Below are 20675 nucleotides of genomic sequence, written 5' to 3' on the forward strand. Positions count from 1 at the left end.
ATAGAGTGATCCTTACAAAACACACATAATTGATTAGCTTAATAAAGTGAGTGAAGTTGCTGTAAAACACAGCATAAACACGTAAGGGCTGTATTGCTATTGGTAGAATTATTTTCTGACCCTAGCACATGTCATTTTATGTTCATATTTGCATATGTATGCAAGTATTATTACACTATAATTATTTTGAACGGATAATACACAGTGCATTAGGAGGAGCAGGCAGTTCTGCAAACATATAACTGTAAAATGGGGCTGTCAGAACAGTCCAAGACACACCATGATTCTTGATTACAGACTACCAAACGGAAAGACCCATGTTTTAGAGTGGGAATTACCTTTAGACACAGACTCAGAGCAAGAGGACCGAATGCAGCATATTGACCACCAACATCCCCTACCGAGCCCACACGTAGGGCAGGGAGAGGCCAGCAGGGTGCTGCTGGGGGTGTAAGAGCCTTCCTGCCCCACAGCCTGGGGCACCAGCTGCCTGACAGTGCCCGCGGGTCTCTGCGGATGACTTCGTCCTTCCAGTACCATCAATGCTTGCAAATGCACAGGGTAAATAATTTTTGATGGCCTAAGGTGGTATGATTGTGCTTCCCTTCTTCTCTGAGGTCTCCTGTGGTGTTACGAGTTGGGAGAGGAACTCCTCTGAAATGAGCACCAAGTTTCAGCCAGGATGGCAACTCCCGTTTAAGGCTCTATAGGAATTGCACTAATTAAGGCTGTATGACAGATGGGCTGTTGTAACAGGCTTTCATCCCTGGCGATCCCAGCCTGCCACTGCAGCTGAAATGGGATGGCAGTGCTGGGGTGTCTCACCTGCCCCAAAAAACATGTGCTGCGCTGGGCTGCCGTGGTACGCTGCCGAGCTGGCCATGGGCAAAAGGAGAGCAGGAGGCTGTTAGCCTACGTAACTGCTAGCTAGCCATCAAAACACCAGAAAGAGTTCTTCTTAGCCCAGTTACAGTAATACTCACACAGGGATAGCACAAAGCTCCTGGCTGCCCACTTAGTGATGGTAAAAAATGACATTTACTGGGCTACGAAGATGTTTCTTGCAGCAATAGGAGAAGGCATTCTGCGAGTCTGAGTCCTGAAGTCACCACGTAAACAAAGCCTCGGGTTTGTGTTTTATATTCCTCCGTGGCACGAGATATTTTGAAGCGAGGCCAGGGAGCTTGGGGAGACAAAATAGGCGGAAATAAATGCTGAGAATCACACAGGTATCACTCAGCAGAAATCTTTCAAAATATGACTATGTTTTCCCGATACAAAACACTGTCTTTGTGGCTACCTCCATTGTAAACTGTGCTCAGTTTCTTCACATTCCCTTCTTGCAACTCTCTCACATCATTTCTATTACCAAAAATAGGTAAAAATAAGAATACAGCTACAGGAAATATAGGAATGCAAATTCTGCAACTTCATGGATAGGACTGATGTTGCAGCAGTTTTTTTACCTTATTTTTTTATTTTTTTCCCAAGAACCCTCTTTTGCTGCATTTTAAGAACTGGACGAGGAATCAGGATCCTAATGTGCAACTCAGCCAGCCTGCGTGAAACACTTTAGCCCCCTGCATTTCATCTTTTTCTCTACAAAATAGTGTGAATAGTGCCTCAGTGGTGTGAATAATACCTCAAGGGGCGGCTGCCAAATCAATTCCTGTATTGCTCTAAAGAAATACATTTCCAGAATATACCAATTTTATGTGTCATGTACAAGACACCTCGAAGTTTTGTTTTTTTTTTTTAAATTTGCGGTTTGAGAATGAGGCTTTCTGGGCAAAACATCATAAACTAAAATGCTCTAAATCACCATCTGCATTTGAAAATGCGTACGCTAAAGTACTCTGATGGTGAAATCCTGACGTGGAAAGCTCTATTTGAGAAGAGCCTTTCCTTTCTGCTTCTCCAATGCTGCCTTGATTGGGTTCCTTATGTCTGTACTGGACGTCGTATTTCTCCTGCCTAGAAGCCTTGCTTTCTGCCCCAGCAGTAATAACCACTATGCTACACTGAAGCGTTACCTTAAAACTTCAGCATTCATATAAACACAGAGAAAGAGAGATGAGCACTGTCCCTGCATTAGTGAGACTTCAAATATCTCAGGAGGCATCTGGCTTTTCTCCTGGTGTAGGACTGGGGATCACAGCCTCTTCCTTGCCTCCCATCCTCCCAGCCCCTTGCTAAGGCCACGGCCTCAAAGCACAGCTCAGTTACCCACAACTCGCTCCTGAGTCACCCTGGGTCTAGAGCGATGTGAAATGCAGAAAGGCTTTCAGTTTTTCAGTAGTCTGCTCCTCATGAATACAGACAATTTTATCTGGAGAAAAGCTCAAAGATGCTTTTTTCCCCCCACTGACATGAGTTTGTCCAGTCCAAAGTATGCGGAGGGGTTAATTCTTGGGATACTCTTTCTTATCATTTCTTTTCAGCTTAATGAAATCACTTCAGATCCAGGGAGGGGACCAGATCAATGTGTATAAATATCTGAAGGGAGGGTGTCAGGAGGACAGGAGCAGACTCCTTTCAGTGGTGCCCAGCGACAGGACAAGAGGCAACGGGCAAAAACCGAACCCCAGGAAGTTCCAGCTGAATGTGAGAAAACATTTCTTTACTGTGAGAGTGACAGAGCACTGGGACAAGCTGCCCAGAGAGGTTGTGGAGTCTCCTTCTCTGGAGATATTCAAAACCCACCTGGATGCCATCCTGTGCAATGTGCCCCAGGTGGCCCTGCTTGGCAGGAGGGTTGGACCAGATGATCTCCAGAGGTCCCTTCCAACCTCAACCATTCTGTGATTCTGTGTCCATGAACTAAATGATGTTTTTCCCTCTAAAAAAAAATTAAATGATGTCTCTCAAGCTGAACACCTGGAGGATACTCGTCTGTGCTACTGCAAACAAGACAGGAGGTGTTGGCCCATACTAAAGCCCACTAGCAGAGAACAACTATAATCGCTGCAGCATCTGTAACATCATCTACTGTTACCAACCCTGCTATCTTCATAGGCAAAATAAACAAAATGAAGAGGCAGAACATATTTCTGTCTGCCACATCTTGTCTCCTTTGGATGTTCAATATTGATGACTGGAGCAGAAGCCAACGAAAAATTATCCCATTCATTCCCTACAGCCATTAAAAAGAAGAAATGTTGTTTCACATCAGGCATGGACAAGGAGAAAAAAAATGGGTCTGTGGTATCATGATTTGTTCCTTTAATATTTATCCTAAAATAAATGTTGCTATTAGGTTTAAGTACACAGGAGCATTGCTGGACTTGACAACTCCACAGACGTACAATATGGCCCATCACATGCATGAAAGAATGAGTCAGACCCAAATGAAATCAATCTAAAATTCGTAAGAATTAAAAAATAGGCTTTTTATTTTTTTCATTTCCCTTCCTATTTATGAGCCTTTCGGGTTTACCTCAGTCACAGTTTCAAGCTGACTTCCATAGGCGTAAAGACTGAAAAACAACGAAGAAGACAGACTATTCCTCTCTCTCCCAAATTCCTAGATGATGAGTTGTTGCTGTAAGGCAAATCTGTACCAGAATGCCTGCAAGCAGAAGACATCACTTGGCTCAAGGAGAACTGCCTCGTCTCTTGGAGGCCCATGCCAACACAAGCACATCCCCAGAGGACTTTGGCTTTCCCCCTGTTTCAATGAGCATCGTATTGCCAACCCACACGCAGAGCAACTCTGTGTGCACAGCCACTGCTTTGTGCGTTCTGTTCGCTGCTTCTGAATCATATCCTCTTTTTTATTTTTTATTTTTACTTTATTTTCATCGTTATTTCCAATTTGGCATGAAACCTGGACTTCACAACACACACACAGTCCTTTCTGGGTTGGCACTGCCTGATTCGAGTGCTGAATGACAGTCAGCCCTCTGAATTTCCCCAAACTTTTCCCAGATCCTATCTTTCTAAGTGAGCGTGTCTTTGCCACAAGCATGCACAATGCACGGCCAGCCAGAATGCAAGACTTATTAAGCTTAGTAAGCAGATTGCTCCTTTCTGCTGAAAATAAGGACAACCTTATCTGTTCGTATCTCTGCAATTCCAGGGGTTGTTTAGCTTTTGGATTCTGTTCTTCTTTTAAATTAGAGTTATAGGGGGTAATTTCCCCAGTGAATTAACACAGAGCATCTGACCTATTTTGGGACATAAAATAGATGTAGCACATGCTAAAGCTTAACTCGGATCTTTACTTAACACTATAATGAAGCGGATTAAGATATCTTTTGATTTTGAATCTCCTTCCCCACAATTGCAGATTACCATTGCTTATCTGCACATAAACTGCAGTCATCCTGCCTAAAGTCAACTCTTCCCGCAGCTGGACAGCGTGGCACATCCTATCATCACAACGGGCATGCGGAGGGGAGGGTGAGCTCACGAAACCTTGGACCATGGCAGCCTCCGATGAACCAGGCAGAAGGAGAGAAACAGTTCAGACAGAGGAGCAGCTTGGGAACTGATAGTAACTGGGGAGGAAAAGTATATGATTAAATACTTTAAAATAGTACAGCAGCCTATGTAACTATTGAACATACTTCCGATGTCCTTATCATCTGCTTCCTTCGGTGGCCTGTCTCTACAACGCCAGGTAGAATGGACATGAAAGGAGAAAATGAGCAAGAAGTGCTGACCCAGGTTAAGAGAAAGTACTGCGTGCTTCAAACGTGGAGTGCAGTTACAGCCAGAAATCCTCCCGCGTGATAAAGCAGCACCCTCCTACTCCGTAGATCTGGTCTTTATCTTACAAGTACATAAACCTGCTTGATCTCTGGAAATAAACTTTCATCTCTATCTGCCGAACAGGTCCAACGTGGCTAGAAAATGTGCTAGGTAGCTCCCTCTTAGAGGAGCTTAGAAATTTCAACTGCAGAATCAATAATCCTAATGGTTAAAAAGTGAGAGAGAGAGAGAAAGAATACAAAAACTTTATTCTCGGGTATCTGAGGACTTTTGAAACACCAGAAGTTAAACAAATTGCTCTTTTGAGATGAAATTTGGGGTACTTTGATAGGGAATCCTTCCAATGGGATGATTGGATTTGAAAGTTCATGTTATCACTTTTTGCACATTTTTTTTTTAATTTGCTTGTCTAGGAGGCATTGTCACACTGAAAGCAATATACTTTTAAAATGTTTCCTGGTTGCACTTCTGATGTCAACAAAAATGTTTCAAGAAGAGAAAGAGAGAGAAAATATCTAATTACTTATCACTACTTCATAAAGCTTCTTTCTGTTTCTCAGGCTTTGTAAGGAAAATAAATTTACTGGTGTCAACTTTCATTTCTCCGCAGTTTCACCGTTCAGCACTCACGCTTAAGAAATTGTTCTCTTTGGACCCACACCCAAGCAATACATACCGAATGCTTAGCACATCCCCACCCCTCATACATCCTGCTTAAAAGAAGCATACAGAGATTGCAAGCAAAGAAACGTCTACGTACACACACACACACCTCCCCAGCCGTAACAGGCTTATTTTAAAACTACATCTGGGGTCAAATTTGACCTGCGAGTATCGCCTTGAGAGCCTGAACCAGAAACACACTTACCAGGGTACAGCTCTTCCTCCACTGAGCCATGCTCCAGTGGGTCCCAAACAGCTTTCCTGGAGCAGTTCCACACTTGAGCTTCTCTAACACTCAGTAACACTCTCCTCCCTTTAATGGGATGTTTTAGCCTTCTGACTTTTACGGCAGATGCATTTAAGACTCAGTGATGTCATTTAATTACAGACTTGGGGAAGAAGGCTGGGAGCTTTATTAGAAGCAGGCTGCGCTGTCAGCCCTCCAGATGGAGTCACAAACCATGCCATATTGCTCAGACTCAAACGCCGACGAGGGGAAAGTGGGGACTGGGAAGAGGAATCCCATAGCTTGCTTGTTTTTTTCCCCGTAAACATTAAAATGCTGCATCCAGCCCCGATGAAATAATAGCTTGAGATTAGTCTCGTCTCAGTTCCTCTCTCCTTCCCTCCCTCTATTTACACACACATACATTTATCGATATAATCGTAATTGCTCAGATAGCAAGGCAGAAGTACGCATGTGGCAGCAGACAGGCCTACAGAAAAGTTTACAAAAATGCAAGATTCTGTCAATTCAGTGGATTCCCTGATTTATATACATACATATACATTTTTTTTGTATGGCAAACCCATGCTATTTGAGATAGGCTCTAAGTACCTGCAGATCAGCTTATCGTTAAAAGCTGAGCGGATGGTTCAGAAGACATGCATTCTCCCTAAGAGTATTAAATGGAAGCAAAAGTGAAAGAAGCAGGACATGAAGCGATGAGAAAGGAGAAATAGGAATAAATGACAACGCAACGCTAACTTGCTGGGCAGTGATTATGGAGGAAAAACAAGAGAGGAGGGAAAAGGCTGAAGGCAAGGAGGAATTGAGCGCGTTCGCATGGACCCAGTCTTTCCCAATAGATCCATCACCCGTGAGAGGCATCCCCAAATTTGTCCCTAGGCACCCTGTACAGTAATACGAATGGGAGAAAGAAACAACCCATTAATCATCAAAAGCCTTGACCCTGCAGCGAGCACATGAAGCTGGACCTAAGGGAAGGGGACTGAGAAGTCAGAACACAAAATAGGGAATACATTAAAGTAGTGGAGGAACACTGGTGCGAGAAGCAAATTCTCAGCCTCTAATCCCTCCAAAAGTGCTTAATGGCATTTAGGAAAACTAAGTGGAACCTGAAGGCATGCATGGTTTAAGGATGCTCTGATTAAAATTGCACGAGTTTAAGTGCCAGCCAAGGAAATCAGCCTAAACTGTGAATCCTGGAGCTATGGTGGACCTCTCACCTCCTGAAGGAAATCATTTGGATTTGGTCTGTGTTTTGGATAAAAGGAATAAAGTAAAGTTTCTGCATTTCTTTACCCATTTCATTCACCCCCGCCCCAGGATCACAGGCTGGTGTATCAGAAGGTAAGGGATTTATAGCTCAACAGAAGATGCTTTCAACATTAAAGAGGCGCTAACACTTGATCTCAACCCAAGAAAATCCACATCACTCTTTAGATTTACAAAGCCTTGTGTTGACAGTAGAGTAGTGTCTGAATGAAATCAAGAAAAGTTAATTAGAAAATAATAATGTCCCTTCTGTTTCATCCCTCTCACTGCTCACCTCTTTCACCTCCTTTGTCTGACCTTAAAGAACTGAGGGTCCAAAAATTAAGATAATGAGAAAAAAGGATGATTGAAGTTATACAAGAAAAGGCACACTCAGAAAAAAGCTGTTTCCTTCCATTACTCCACCCTCTGAACAAAAAGCGGTTACGCGATTAATTCTTCATTGCTGATGAGAGCTGACACATGTTGGGAAAAAAAGAAAATTTCTTCTCAACACTTCACCAAATTTCACATCTGATTTGAAAAGCTCTTTGACGAAGATGGAAAGCACCTGTTTGCAGCACACACCTCCTTTGGGGAGACCTGAACTCCACTCCTACGCCGGGCTCCCACGCACAACGCAGCAGCACCAAGGGCACCCCTTCATGCTCAGGCTCTGGAAATCCATCCACAAGCGATGACCGAAGACAGTAACAACTAGAAAACTACCTCTGCTGGTTTGTTGTGATCCCTTAGAGGCACCTTTTCACCAGAGCTGCTCTTAGACCACAATCCACGCAAGCAGGATGGGACATTACAGGATGTGTTGCCAGGAGATGCCAGCACTGCTCCAGTTCAGAGGGAGAAATGAGCCTTGGAAAGAGTTAAGTGGGTTTGCCCGTTCATAAAATGTGGGCAGTAGCTACCTGCTTTCCAAAATGTCTTATGAATTAATGACTTTTAGAAAAACTAAGGAACTAAAGAAGCTCAGACTATGATCCCATATGGTGTAGATGCTGAGTGCTGAACACAATATAAAAAAATAAACAAAAACCTACAACTAAGAAGCATGAAAGACCCAGCATCTCCCCTTATAACACCACACGGGTGTAACGGGCACCTCACGAGCAGGGTACTGTCACGGGAAGTTGTGGTTCCTTAGAAATGCATAAACTCATCCATCTCCCAAAGCCTTATCTCCTGGAGGCTACACTTGTGATTGAGCACGCATACCTTGAACGTGTTGTGTGCCTCTACAAGAAATTGCAGCTTCTAAACCAGGTAATTAGCAAATTCCTAGTGATGAAATGACAATACAATTTATGGAAAATTCAAGCTGGAATTAGAAGATGGACAAGAATGGCATCCCTTCGATTTTGGAAATAAAAGGTAGGCACAGTTTCACACAAGGTAATAGGAGAAAACCCCTGATGTGCACTTAGCATCATTTTCACACTAGTTCTTGACAACAAAACAAGGCTAGGATTTCTGGCATTGTTTTACTTTTTTTTTTTTCTTTTCCAATAAAGCCCCAACTGGACGGTGCTGAAAGAGTACACAGGGATGAGAGGACGCTGAACAGTCCCTAGGAAATCAATTTCCAGCTGCTGCTTTCATTATTTAGATTTAAGAAAAAAACCCACACACATACAGGACTGTAAGTTTGAGCTATTCATAAATCTGAGACAAAATGTAAAAGCAGCATTGAGTAAACTATTAAAAAATATCAATTTATAGACAGGTACATTAAATATTTTGTACTTAAGCTTTCTGCCTGTACAGTGAAAATGGCAACTGGATATAAATTTCATGGTCTTGAAAAAGCAAAGCTTGTAGCCTACAAAAACAAAATTATAATGCAACTTTGGAATGGAAATTTAGACTCCAAAGGTAATTTTCCATTGATGGTGCTCACTGATGCATGAATTGTACTCGCAGGGATGCGTAAATAGGATTTGTTTGATTGCTTTATCATCCCTCCATTATATCAAATCTTTTAAAGCAGTGGGAGACATCATAGGGCTTTTTGTAGATTCCTTGTTTGAAGATGCAGGGGGGGCAAAATTGTATCACTCCTATTGAGGAACAGGGCCTGACCATGAAATCATAATTAACGCCATAACAATCTACTTATAAGTCTCTGAAGCAGCCAGGATGGGGATAAATTAGAAGCAAAATATTGTTAGCATTTTATTTAAATTAAATTTTAAGAAGTCTGACATGACAGGAACCATATTACAGGCTAATAAGGGATTAGATGAAGCAATTACAGCAAAGGATTTTTTTTTTCAATGATGCAAATACACAAGCTTCACCGACATCTGTGCTTTGAAGCCACAATTCCAAATTTTCTTGAATAGCATGACACCTGCCAACTGTTGAGGTTTTCAAGAGAGCGTCTCAAGTTTAGAAGTCAAACCAGGTGAATTATCTAAAGCCCTAAAATTCCTAGCAGAGACTTTTCTATTCGGCGTCTTACAGATCCAAAAGTTCAACATCATGGTTGAATCACAGCAGAAAATAGGCAATATGGGAAAGAAAGGTTGGCAAAGCAAACAGGAGGAGAAGACTCTTTGCAGCTGTCTATGTACCACAGTAATAGAAAAGAGAGAGAAATACATGTCTGTAGTGACCTAGGCAAGGGTAAAGCCAGAGAGGACAGCACAGAGGCCTACTCTCACCTGGAGACTAGCTTCACAGGAAAAGGCTTCATTTAGTAATGATTGTAAAAAAGAACTGAAGAAAAACACCAAAAAAAGAAGCAACCAACCAACAAAAAAAAACACAAGAGAACCCACTCTAGGATTCATCCACTCATGGTGTGCAAAGCACTTGTGGATGAAATCACCTTGGGCCTCACTGAAAGGGAATCTGAAGGCCACGCTGGTACCTTCCAAACATTAACTGAAGAGGACTTTTACCCCACCGAATCTTTATCACCAATGTTAGATGAAACAACCAAAGAACTGTTAGTCTTAGCTCAAGTAAGACAAAGAAAAGAGAAAAATACATCAGCTAAACCCAAGGGAACATCTTAAATGATGGCCTTTCAAGCACGGATTGCATTTTAAGGCCAGGACTCTGAAATATCACGGGCAGCTGAGCAACTGGCTAATAGATCAATAATTAGGTGACCAATTTAAAAATTATGATCATGATGATCTTCAGAGTTGGGGACACTTTTGCTCAGTTTGTTGGTAATGAGTTATTCTGGTACACAGGTCCTTGGTCTTACTTGTGCCACCAGCCAACTGCCACTGCCGGGCAGAATAACGGCCCGGCAGCAGAGCTTCCAAAACCACATGGTGGCATGTGCTACATCCTGCTCTACTGGCAAGAACCAAAGACACATGACAGGCAAAGAGGACTGACACGTGATGTTTTACTAAGATCCTTTCTAAGCTCATGAATGCCAGTAGGGATGGCTTATAACTCCTGAATATTGTTCTAAATATTATTATGAATATCTCCTGAATGTAGCTCCTGAATATTGTCTCTAGCTTTGCACTCTAGCCAGGACAAATGAGGTTTGCCCAAAACATTGTGTTACATAGAAATATCAGCATTGAGATCATAATGATGTCCAACTGTCCATGTAGAGCCCAGAAATCTGGGGCCATAGCCCAGATGCAAACATTGCTCTTCAAGAGCGTTGCTGTAACTCATTGGTTCCATGCTACAGCTACTCTGAAGCACCACAGTGAGCACCAGAAACTACTGGGAACGTAAGCGTGCCTGAATGACAACAGAATTACCTTCTTCTAAGAGCTTCACACACATTTTATAAGGTGGGGATTGCCCAGAGCTGGAGAAGGAGAGGAGCCCCACTGGAGGCGATTAGCAGGCTCCCCACAAGTAATCTCTGACAAAGGCTCGATGGGAGGAATCGAGAAAGGTTCCTTGGTGTACGAGGAAATGCTATCCCTTTCACTTTGCTGCAATACCCCCAGACATACACAACACGCCGAGCACAGGAAGAGTTACAGTCCTGCTTCGTGGCGTGCGGTGCAAGGCTACGTTAACTGTCAACCGACTGTCTCATATATTCATAGTTAATTCTGGCAACTGATTTCAATTAGGGCAAGGAAAGGGGAGGGAGTTCTTCTGTCCTTCACGTTACGAGACGTGTATTAGAAATGACAGCCTATGATTGCTGCAGACAGCATCTAATTAACTGTCATTATAAAACACATGTCAAAGCCCGGGGCCTATGCTGGATCTGCTGTCTAATTTAGCTCCAGAATATTAAAAATCCCCTTGAAACAAGCTGGTGAACGAATTTTGTCGTCTTATAAAACATTCCCTACCCCCCCATTCCTAAACCCTCCTTCCTCTTTGGTACTCAGTATTTGGAACAAATGATGGATTAAAATTGTTTCTTTTCTTCCTCCTTACTGTAGTCAGCCTTAAAGAGAAGGATTAGAACACAAATATGACATGAAAGTGGGAGCTGTCTGCACAACTATTAGATGACTAATGAAACAATTATATCTAAACAACCACCACAATTACTTGCGGAGCTTATTTTTTTACATAGCGTACTGCACAGGCAGACCTTAGTTCTTTATTTTTAATTAGAGCAAGCATAAATTAATCTATCTTCGTTTCTGCAAGCATTACGTGCATGGAGAAGCAGAGTGGAGGAGCTGGATGGAAACCTCCTCATTCAATTCCTGGTGGTATCTATCCCTTTGCTGCACAAAGTCACCCAGTGTAAGACAACAACTGTCAGCATGGAGACACACATGAATTTAGTGGGGTAAAGCAGAAGGGACATAAGCCAGCTAGTAGGATTTTAATCCCTCTTCCAACACAACTTGATAAAAGCAGTTGATTGTGGACTGACGTGCAAACTACCTACTATTCCTACTCAGTTTTGGAGAAAATGCCAAGAACACGAGTTAGTGATGTAACTGGAGTACGTAACCTGGTGCAACCTCATGCTTTAAGAGTGGTGAGACTTCAATTGGAAGCTTTTTTTTTTTGGATAAACCTATTTGCAACTCATATTTCTGGAGCACAGAACATATTACTCCTGGAATCCCAGAAAAAATACAGATTCTGGATATTTTTTTTTAATTTTTAATTTTTAGAGAAACCACCCAACTTTCCCTTACCATTGCAAACTGCAGACCTTTCTTTCCCATTTGGAGAATACAATTGTCATAAGAAAACAAAGAGCTGAATATTCCCAGTAAAAATTTGTAAAAGGCTGGGAAATAACCTTTACTCTGAGGGCAGTCCAAATTTGGAATGAGATGCTCCAAAACACATAATCCATGAATATTTCTCAATTTAGCCTTCTTTCTCTTTCCCAGAGGTAAAAATTGACCAATGAGAACAGTGTCATTAGAGGATGTTGTGATAATGCAACAAAAAGTGCAGAGAAAATAGCTCCTAGTATTAAAGTCGTATTATCATAATCTAAAGGTCCTATGCGATCATTGCCTCAAATAACTAGATTTTCTCTAATGCTGCTTAAGTACCTAGAGCATGCATCACCTGGGACAAAATAGGATAACAAACCCAATGAATTAGCCATTTCAACATTGTGCATTTCCCTCGAGGAAGAACTGAGCCTTATGGAAATGCACAGAGCCTGCCCAAACGAGCGTTCTTTACAGAAACGTTCAATACTCTCCCCAATCCACAGGATGGTGTGATGTGCCTTAGCACTGCAATGTGTTTCAGGTGTTTGCAGCCCGGTTTCAGAAATGGAATGAAATGCAGACACAGCCTCTAGGCAGAGAGGAAGATCCAATCTATGAGAAATACCAGCTCGGGATATCAGAGTCCATTAATCATTAAAGCATGAAGTTCCCTTGCTCTACACCTCTGTTTGGCGTTTGTAGATACAGTACCTTACTATAGTTAAAGCTCGATATCAAATGTAGCTATAGCGCTCCAAGGGCTGATGCTGAAGAGCTTGATTTCCTACACTCAACCCACCAGCATTCTCTCAAGCTCAACACTTACTGCAAACACTATTATGGTAGACACCATCCTTTTGCATCTGGACTTTCAGTAAAGCCTTGCAAACTCCCTGTTCTCGAGGCAGAAGGCCAGAGTTATTTTACAGCTTCCAGTGCTGCGATGTAAGTGTACCTCCATTTCCTACAGCTTGCCAAAAATGCTGTGTAAAGGCTGGTTTTGTCATTATGGCACAAACCCAAGATGTCAGAGACCTTGGTTCAAATTTCTTGTCCATGTAGACATCAGTAGACAAGACATTTTAGAATAGAATAGTTCATTTGGAAAGGACCTTCAAAGATCATCGAGTCCAGTGGCCTGAACACTTTAGGGCTAACCAAAAACTAAAGTATGTTATTGAGGGCATTGTCCAAATGTCACTTGAACACTGATAGGCACAGGGCATCAATTAATCTAGGGAGCCTGTCCCAGAGTTTGACCACCCTCATGGTAAAGAAATTTTTCATAATGTCCAGTCTGAACCTCCCCTGGAGCAGCTTTGCACCATTCCCATGTGTCCTGCATGAAAATTAAAATGACATTTACAAAAATGCTATTCCTGGAAAAAAAGGTTTTAGGTCTGGAAAACACTGCCAGTAGGTCTAGTCCAAAGAACAGGTAGAGAATTTACAGTCTCCTTGGGGTTCTTTAATTCCTGGAAACACGTATAGTATGGCTGTTATCTACCTTTTTAGTTTCTTCTCTCTGAGAGGAAATATATCTCCGTGCTTCTGCTTCACTAAAGCGAAACCTGACTCAGGTTGCCTCAGTCACATATTTCATTTTTTATTTCACTCATATTTATTTTCATTCATACGTTTCTCTTTATTCCTCTGCCTTATCTGCTGCCACTAAACCAGCACAAATCACTGAGCCTAAAACATCTCTGCTCCTTTGCTAGGTACATCAGAGCTGAACTCTCCCCCACGCAGATGAAAGGCTCCACACAAAGCCATGGACCCACTGAAGTTGACTGAGGTTTTGCGATGGACTACAGGGGAAGAACGACTTCAACATACACAATTTGGTTCTTCACACCAATTTGACTCACATGTAGTGCCACTAGTAGCTATGATTTTTGTCCTCACTTGAAAAAGAAGCAAATTTACAATCCTCTTGACAATTTTGTGAAGTGTCATGAATAGGTGGTAGTGAATTGCCTATTTTAGCAATTCACTCACCCGGTGTATAGACTGGTGATGACTATGAGAAGTTTTGGACCCGATTACTACATGCTCTGGGACTTGTTTGCAGTCTCTGCCTTCGGAGTGTAGCATTAGTGGGTCTGCACCAATGAAGTCCTTATCATCTTTACTTTTTTCTTCATGCTGAAACTGATTCTCACCCCCTTTTTTCCAGGCAGACAACAGAAGCACAAAGAGCCACGTGGGCAAGCTGATGTTTTTCACAAAACCTGTGCAAGAAAACGTACTGCTGTAAAGCAGAATCCTCTATTGAATTATGTTGGTCTTGGGGAACTGGGCTCACCTCTCTGAGCTCCTTGCTTTGTGTGGGATGGCAACAGTGCTCCTTTACAACTGGAAGTTATTCCCAAAACAGTGGTGCCCAGAGCCACCAGCAGGCATTTCCAGCAGTTCTCATTAATGTTATTGCCAATTCTTCCATTTCTCTATTTTTTCTCCTGTGATTCTTCAATTACAATATGTAACAGAGGACTTCTGCCCTTCATTCTGCATGGAGGAGTAAATCACTCTTTTCTTTAACAGACTGATTTCCCAGGAGGTTAATGATGGTGATTATTAACACAAGATGCACTTAAAGAAGTTTAACTCTGGTTTGGAAAAATGTACTACTGTTAAGAAAAGCATTTAAGCACATGGCACTAAAACACTTTGCAATTCTTACTAGTTTTATTACTCTATTCCCAAGATATCTCAGTAACAGGCCAGCATTCAAATGAAAGATTAAAAATGCCACAACTGGATGGATATAACCATCCACAACCATGCATCAAGTTCTGCACGCGTACCTTTAAAAAAATCTTTTTCTTTCTGTTGATTTTGTGACATAGTTGAAAATGACCAACAACAATTAGTGAATACGGAAGAACAGACACCGCTCCTCTGTAATCTGCGGGAGGACCTCGGGAGTGTTTGCATTATCTGCCTGGCTTTATTTCAGTGATTGCCAAGATGTTGAGGTATCTCTGTTGTAGGCTCACCATGCTCATTAATATTCTGCTCTTCCACCAATAAGGTCCTCATTCAACGGCACATTTCGCCTTGAAAAATGCAAAGAAACATTCCTAACCCTTCTTGGGATGAGAACAAATCCCTTCTATCTTGCTACATAATCCTGGCCATGTTTATAGTTTGCTTCAGAAGAATTATTTCTCCCATCTGCTCCTGCTGCACTGCTCTATTAAGTTGCTTCCCTCGTACTGCTTTGCTGAGGTTCTCAGCGTAAATACATTAATATACTGCGGTTCAATGATCCCCCAATACTAAACGCATTTTGTGGTATTGATCACTGCTCAAATGAGAAACTTCCTATGGAAGTCAATGCTATGAAGACAGAGCAGTAAATCTGCCATACAGAGAGAGAGACGGCACATATGAGTGTGGGTGTATGTACGTACACAAGCTCTACCTGTGCCATACAGCATCCAGTCCTCCAGCCTCAGAAACAATTACAAACTTGGTTATTAGCTTCCTTATTGAACATGATTAAAAATATTTGTTATCACTTTCCTTTCAATTTTATGGACTAAATATAAAGTCACAGATCAAAATAAGAGCTAATGGGCATAGAAATAAGAAACAAATAGGTCCCTGGCTGTATACTACTGTTTATAGTACTGTAGGCTTAAAAAAGTAATTAAGAGCTTGGTAAAAGGTCAGCAGTTCCACCGGGTTACATTTTTCAAGCATGAGAAAGTAGTTTCCTTCCAAAGTCTCATGACAAATAAGACAAATGCACTTTTTCTTTGTCAGGTGGAAAAAGGTCTTGGTGGGTGATAAATAGCAGACCCATCCAATTTTGTAATCCAGTAAGAAAAAAATATACATCTTCGTGCTGAGGTACAAATCAAACTAGTTTTTCCTCTCTTTGCTTAATCACCAATTAAAAATATAATATATTATGTTGAGTTTTAGTTAGTCTAAATTGAATTTCTTTCACATTAAAGAATGCAACCTATCATTTGACAAAAATGGAGCAACTATTCTTTCAGAAAGCGCACAAAATCGGTAATTTAATTTAACTAGAAAGTGTGCCGCTTTTCTGAAAAGAATTACACTGTTGATTGTGTTAAGCAAATAATAATTACCGCAAGTACATACAGCTCTAATTAGCAAGGAATTTAATTAAACAAATATGCCAACATAACAAGATGCATAACAAAGTAATTGTACTATGTCTTGCCAGTGTAGTCTCCACTACTTCAAAGTTTTTACATGGCGATTATAAAACAATTTCGAAAGACTGGATACACAAGAGCAGCAAAGCAGGCTCTGTGTAGTCCTGCTAAAATGCACAGACCCTAATAAAGCCAGTGCATGTCAGAAATGATTGCACCGTCTGCTCCATCGCCATGCATTTTGTCTTTGACCTGGAAGTTACATACATGAGCACTTTGAGCAGTGCTGGCCTTAAGGATTACTAAGGAGAAATCCTGTTTCCCTAAATTAACAAAATACAAAAGCCAAACTCATCATCCCCGACCTTTTATCTTGTTTGAAAGGCCTGGAAGAGGTAAAGTAATATAAAGCTTAGAAGCAGTTGAGGTTGGAGGATCACCAAGTCCAACCTGCCCAAGCCAGCACAGGAAGAGTAGGTTGTCCAAGACCATCTCCAGCAGGTTTTGGCTGTCTCCAAAGAGTCCGCAACCTCTCCAATCAACCTGCTCCAATGTTTGACAACACCACAGTAAAAAAAAAAAAAAAGTTTCCTCATGTTCAAGTGGAACGTTTTGTCCTTAATTCAATGACACCTTCCCACTGCAGGTACAAAACCTACATTACCACGCTCAGAGCAACTCAGATTTTCCCATCATTTTTTTTTTCTCTGACAGACAAGTAAGCCTACAAAATCCGGGTGAAAAAGGATTCTACAATCCTTCTAATACAGTGTCGCTGACATGGTGGTCTTCTCATGGTACTTTTAGTGCTTTAGTGAAAAGTCTCCTTAACCACCCCAAAACCCTGAGACAGCTCTGCAAAAAGAGAGACCATCATGATCGACTGAAAGTTACTTATTTCACAAGAAGTAACAGAATCTCTTTCAAAACTCACCTCTAATTTTGCTAGATGAAGTATCCCCAAATCCCTGTCAAGAACAGGTTTTTCAATGGCTTCAATATTTTTTAGATCAAAGTTTGCAAGTGCCTACAATTGCCCTATTATCCACCTCACTCTGCACTTTCACCAAGATGAGGATTTTCAGTATAACAAACGTTGCTTTTGTGAAGAGCAAGATGATGGTCAAAATTGATGAGAATACTCTGAAATACAGTTCTTGTGCCTGTGAACAAATATCAGTGAGTTTAGCCACTGGTAGGTCACCAAGAGTCTAAGAACGATGCTTTATTCTCTAAAACATTCATTAATGTTTGGGTGGACATCTTGGCCATCCACATTGGCACCGATCCTCCATGAAGGGGAAAAAGTCTTTGGATTCTAAAACCCTGTTTTCTCCACCATAGTTTCATCCTTTATTTATTTTAATGCTCGGTACATAGTTACAGGGTTGAAATTTTCTCCTGAATTATTTTTACAAGCCACCACACAGGAAAGAGGATTCTTGCCTCTGTCCCCCATTAAGTACTTCCAGTCACAGTGCAGACATTTTTAATCAGTAGAAAGAGAAAATTGAGGGGGAAAAGAATACAAGGAAACTATGTGTTTTGCACAGCTCTTTACGACCAAGGAAGTAGGGAAGAGTCATGGGCATCTTTGAAACAAATATGCAATACCCAGACTGCATCAGTTAATATCTTTTATGAGTCTGTTTCAAAAGCCGCAGCAGAAGTGGTATTATACAGACTAATTAAATCAATTCATCTGTGTAACTTTGCAATGGTTGGACTTTTTCCAGAAGGGCTCCTTGGAGCATCTTTTGTTCATTCACTGTCTACTCCTAAATTTCTGAGGTAAACAACAACAACAACAAAAATGCTAATTTCTTTCCTGACACTCTGCAATCAGTGAAGGTTGAAGCCCCAAAGGATGTTTTGTTAATGTTGAACTCCCTGCTTATCAGCCCCATTTTCAGCGTAAAGCTGAATGCCACTGTTCTGCACTTTATTATTTCTTAATTTATTATTTGTATTACCGTAGTGCCTGGAGGCTTTGGAGTGCACTGATTCAGTGGTTTGGTTTTCTTTTTTTCCCTAATGATAAACTGAAGGATCAGGCTTCCTATTGGCATAAAATTCATTGAACAAGGACTCTAGAAACTCACTGTGTAATTTGGTATTGCAGGCACTGTGCTTTTCTCAGGGTGTTAGTGCTGTTTTACCACAACAGGATGTTTTCTATTACCATGTGTCACAACCCAAGCACTTGCTTGTCAAAGATATTGACATCTGCAGCAAGAAAGCTGCTGCTACTTACTTTTAAACTTGTTTCTCATGTTTTGATTGCCACACTTATCATGTCAGCATCTTCTTTTGTGATTAACAGAATTGGAGAATCTGTAGGCAATTTAATGAAATGTAAAAACCTGCTGACATTAAGGGCTACTGTACATGAACATAAGCATGCTGAGTTACAGCACACTGGAGAACTGAAGCAGGAGATAGACACACTTATCTGAAAGGCAAAGACTGGAAACTGCTGTTTTAGTTGTGTTCCATGTTGCGTCTACAGAATCCCAATAAGGCTGGGTCTTAACACACTTCAATGGCAGGGAACTATACTGGTCCAACAGGCTTTGGTCTTAGGGTGCTCAAATCCAGACAAGTTTCTGTGAGGCAAATTGAGGTATTCATTTACAAGATTACCTACTGCTCGGTCATTGGCAATGGACATTTAGAGCCGTGTAAATTTGCTTCTCTGCTGAAAAAAGGTCAGCTGCCATGTGCGTATCAATGGATACAAGAAGTGCCAGTAGGCTTTAAGTTCTTACCCCTAATGATGAATAGCCCATGCTCATACAAGTACAACTTACATACAACTAGGAGTAAAGAGAAATATGATTATTTACTGGTAAAAGAAACTTACAGTAGTCAAAACCAACCAACCAAAAATCTAGGTCTCCAAAGTCCCATCTCATAACAAGACCATCTTTTCCTTGTCATAACTCAAATATCTTTACAACCAGACCCATTCACAAATACGGATATCTCACCACCCACGTACTCAAGTAACTGTTCTCTTTTAACCCTCAGTTTGTTTCATTGCAAAGTATCCTCAGAATCTGGTAGTGATGCAGATTTCAAAAATAAAACAAACAAACAAAAAAAAAAACATGAGCTGTGACAGGGAGTTTCTGATGAAGGAAATTTTAAAGGAACTTGGTCTGGGAAAAAAAAAAAAGAAGAAAGACAATCTTGGAAACAAGTCTCCTAAAGAAATGAGGTATTAAAAAGATAAAGATTGGATTTTGTACAAGGTATGCAGACCTTCTTAATAGCAGAAATTGGTTTGTAATATAAATGCAGGTGCAGCCATTCATTCAATGCTGCCTTATAGAGGAATTTCTCAGATTAAACTAGAACAACAGCAGAAATATAAAACTTCTTTATCCCTTTTTCAGCTCCATCAGGCATGGTTATTAGAAAGTCCAAGTGGGCTACTTAGCATTAACATTTCCAAGTACAGGCCAAGATTCAAACTCTATGCAATCTGATGGCAATGTAATCTTTGGAAGACGTTTTCTTTCTCCAACTTTAATCCTATTCTGCAGAGCTTAAAATGCTACACAGAATTTAAGGTCATTACACAAAACAAAATCCATTCAGAAACACGTACTGAGTCAATATCAAATTAAGAGTTTGGCTTGGGCACAGGTTCAGCTGGGCAATTTTGAGGACTGTGTTGAAAGATTCACACATACACCATTAATTTTGGAGAGTGTTTTGCACATTTTGGGTGCTACATACAGTAATGACGACCTGCATGCAGAGTGTGGGCTCTCCAGCTCTTGGCCTGGATTTGTCCTCTCCAGTTCAGAACGGCTAGAGATTGTGGCTGGTTCACAAAAGCCTTTTGTGAAAGGTGATAAAACAGGATGGAGAGTGGGGATTAAACCCTGAGGAGGAAGCAAATTGTTTGAGGAGGTGAAAGAAGCAGCTATGGGCCGTAGCTGCCCACAGCCCATGCATTTATACCCTGCACCCTACTTACAGACAGCAAGTACCTTCACGCCAGCCTTCGTTCTGCTAACAGAAACAAGGCAGCCCTGTTCATCTGCTCCTGCAGAAGAGGTTCCTGCTCCTGTTAATAGCTTTTTCTTTGCACTTTTTTTGAAGATGGGCAAACAGAATTTGTCACAGCTATCATAGGGAAGGTTTCAACGGTGTCCAGCGCAACAGTATTAACGCTTCTCATTAATACTTCATTAATTTCCTAATGAAAATGTTTCCTGGATTGCATTTTGCCTCTTTCACAGCTGCACCCCCTGGCAGCTCAGTGTCACCTTGTGATCATCACACACCACATCCCTCTCCTCCTCCTCCGTGGTTTCCACCTGATGAGCCCTCTGCCACAGCTTTTATAGCACCGAGTTCTTCTCGCCTTTCCTTCCTTCAAAGCCACCGCAAGAAATCTTGAGCTGCTTAAGCAGAGCAATAAAACGTTATTACGTTCAATATCTTAGGGCCGAATCAAATCCTTCCTCAGAAACAATCTAATTCTGCAGCCAGGATCCA

At 41.4% G+C, this 20675-nt stretch overlaps 1 protein-coding gene across 2 annotated transcripts in view; it reads right to left on the reverse strand.

Annotated features, from left to right (window-relative positions):
* Window positions 1-20675, reverse strand: part of EXOC4 (exocyst complex component 4) — a 383044-nt gene that overhangs the window by 118803 nt on the left and 243566 nt on the right. Inside the window, exon 11 of one of the 2 annotated variants that reach the window (XM_050708396.1) lies at window positions 4113-4499. The exons of the other annotated variant lie outside the window; for it this stretch is intronic. Coding sequence (XP_050564353.1) covers window positions 4466-4499 — 34 coding nt within the window. The 3' untranslated portion in view covers window positions 4113-4465. Of the gene's footprint in view, window positions 1-4112; window positions 4500-20675 lie in introns of those variants that run through there. 2 annotated transcript variants of the gene reach the window in all.

The sequence above is a fragment of the Cygnus atratus genome, chromosome 1 (assembly GCF_013377495.2).
Source record: "Cygnus atratus isolate AKBS03 ecotype Queensland, Australia chromosome 1, CAtr_DNAZoo_HiC_assembly, whole genome shotgun sequence".
NCBI lineage: Eukaryota > Metazoa > Chordata > Aves > Anseriformes > Anatidae > Cygnus > Cygnus atratus.